The 1,473-nt window shown below is 45.6% G+C and overlaps 1 protein-coding gene across 1 annotated transcript; it reads right to left on the bottom strand. All coding sequences in view use genetic code 11, as the record gives it.

The window, feature by feature from the left end:
• Positions 1–76: 76 nt before the first annotated feature.
• On the bottom strand, positions 77–277 carry EGR_11202 (hypothetical protein; the record flags this gene model as incomplete). Its single annotated transcript, XM_024500449.1, has 1 exon — positions 77–277. The coding sequence occupies one exon, from the start codon at positions 275–277 to the stop codon at positions 77–79; it is 201 nt and encodes a 66-aa protein (XP_024345138.1).
• Between the last annotated feature and the right edge of the window lie 1,196 nt (positions 278–1,473).

Below are 1,473 nucleotides of genomic sequence, written 5' to 3'. Positions count from 1 at the left end.
AACATTCTACCCAATTCACCTCAATTTCCATACATGCTTCCAGCACGAATACACTAAAATACATTTTTCGCATTGATTAGTCATTTAGCATCACAATGCAATAAAAGCCATTATTTATAAATAAATTCCTCTTAAATATTTGCTCTTTCTTATTTAAAATAATCCAACTAATTTGAAATGCTGCCGTATTTAATGCACTGCTGAATGACTTGATCTGAGTGACAGCGTAACAACTGAAGGTTTGGGCAAGTGGACGCCAGAATTCGCAATCTTCCATGCATGCAACCACCCTGGAAAAAGTGGGTCAGTAGTAGGGGCAGAATTGTGCACCTCCATTGCCACCCTTCTCTAGCGATCCATCAGGACTGCTGCATTTGTCAGTACCACCTCTTCCACACTCCTGGATGGGCCCCTCTCTAACTGTACAATCCACTCCACACGCTCCATGTTTTCGTGTCCACTTCTCCACGCCTGCCTCCTATCACCACCTCTAATCGTCCTCGTCATCTACTCTATCCTCAATTTCACCATATTTTTGGTCTTTTTCATTCCCCTTTTCATCGATTCCAAAGATCACACACCTTACCTTGCACTTTGCTAAGTCCTCTACCTAGTACCAGCAACAGTCGTCCTCGACGCATTCCACATCTTCCCCCGTCTAAACTCTTCACCAGAAAACTGCACACGGACATTGTTTCATTACACATTCGCCTCAGATACGTTATTAATTTGATCAAAACACTCAGTGATTACTGAAAGATCCCGATCGAGGCAAAACAACAAATGGAGTGAGCAGGCAAACCAAAAAGGAAATTCGGCCATGATCCCACTATCCCCCCTAATCTATCTTCCTTACACAATACACATGGCTGCGAGTACTAAGGTATGCCCTCCTCGTAGTACCAGCTCTGTTAGTACTCGTCGACTCTTGTCTCCTCGTCGCACTCTTCACCCTCATCCACCTTTTCCACCTGGCTGCTTACTTTAGTCTTGACTGCAGGTTTTTATAAATATTTTGTCCGCCTTCTCATCTACCTCCTGACCCAAATCCCTTGCAGCACACTTGGATGTCGCCACCTCTTTGCACCAAATGCAGTCGTCCTCGATGCACTCCACATTTGGCGAAATGAGATGCTGTGTGAAGTGTGTGAAGAAGAGGGGCGGGTGATTGAGTGGGTGGCGAGATGAGTAGTTGCAAAGACGGGGGGACAGAGGTGGGATGGATACGGGATGAATGAATACTGGACTGATGCATGGATAACTGGTTGAATGGCTGGATGCATGTACTGCTGTGCGAATGGAGGGACGAAGTGACGGACGGGCTGACTGACATACCAATCGACAGATACAGATTAGTTGGGTGTGTACAGGATGGATTTGTGCATTGTTTCAGCGACTGTCGCACATGTGTACCGGATGAATTGATGGCAAATTGAATGCACCAGTAGCTACGAATTAGGGAGGTATAGTAGG

Source organism: Echinococcus granulosus, assembly GCF_000524195.1.
Source record: "Echinococcus granulosus chromosome Unknown EG_S00496, whole genome shotgun sequence".
NCBI classification, from domain to species: Eukaryota; Metazoa; Platyhelminthes; class Cestoda; order Cyclophyllidea; family Taeniidae; genus Echinococcus; species Echinococcus granulosus.
Note: the sequence above shows the minus strand (reverse complement) of the source record. Positions and strands in the feature narration are given on the sequence as shown.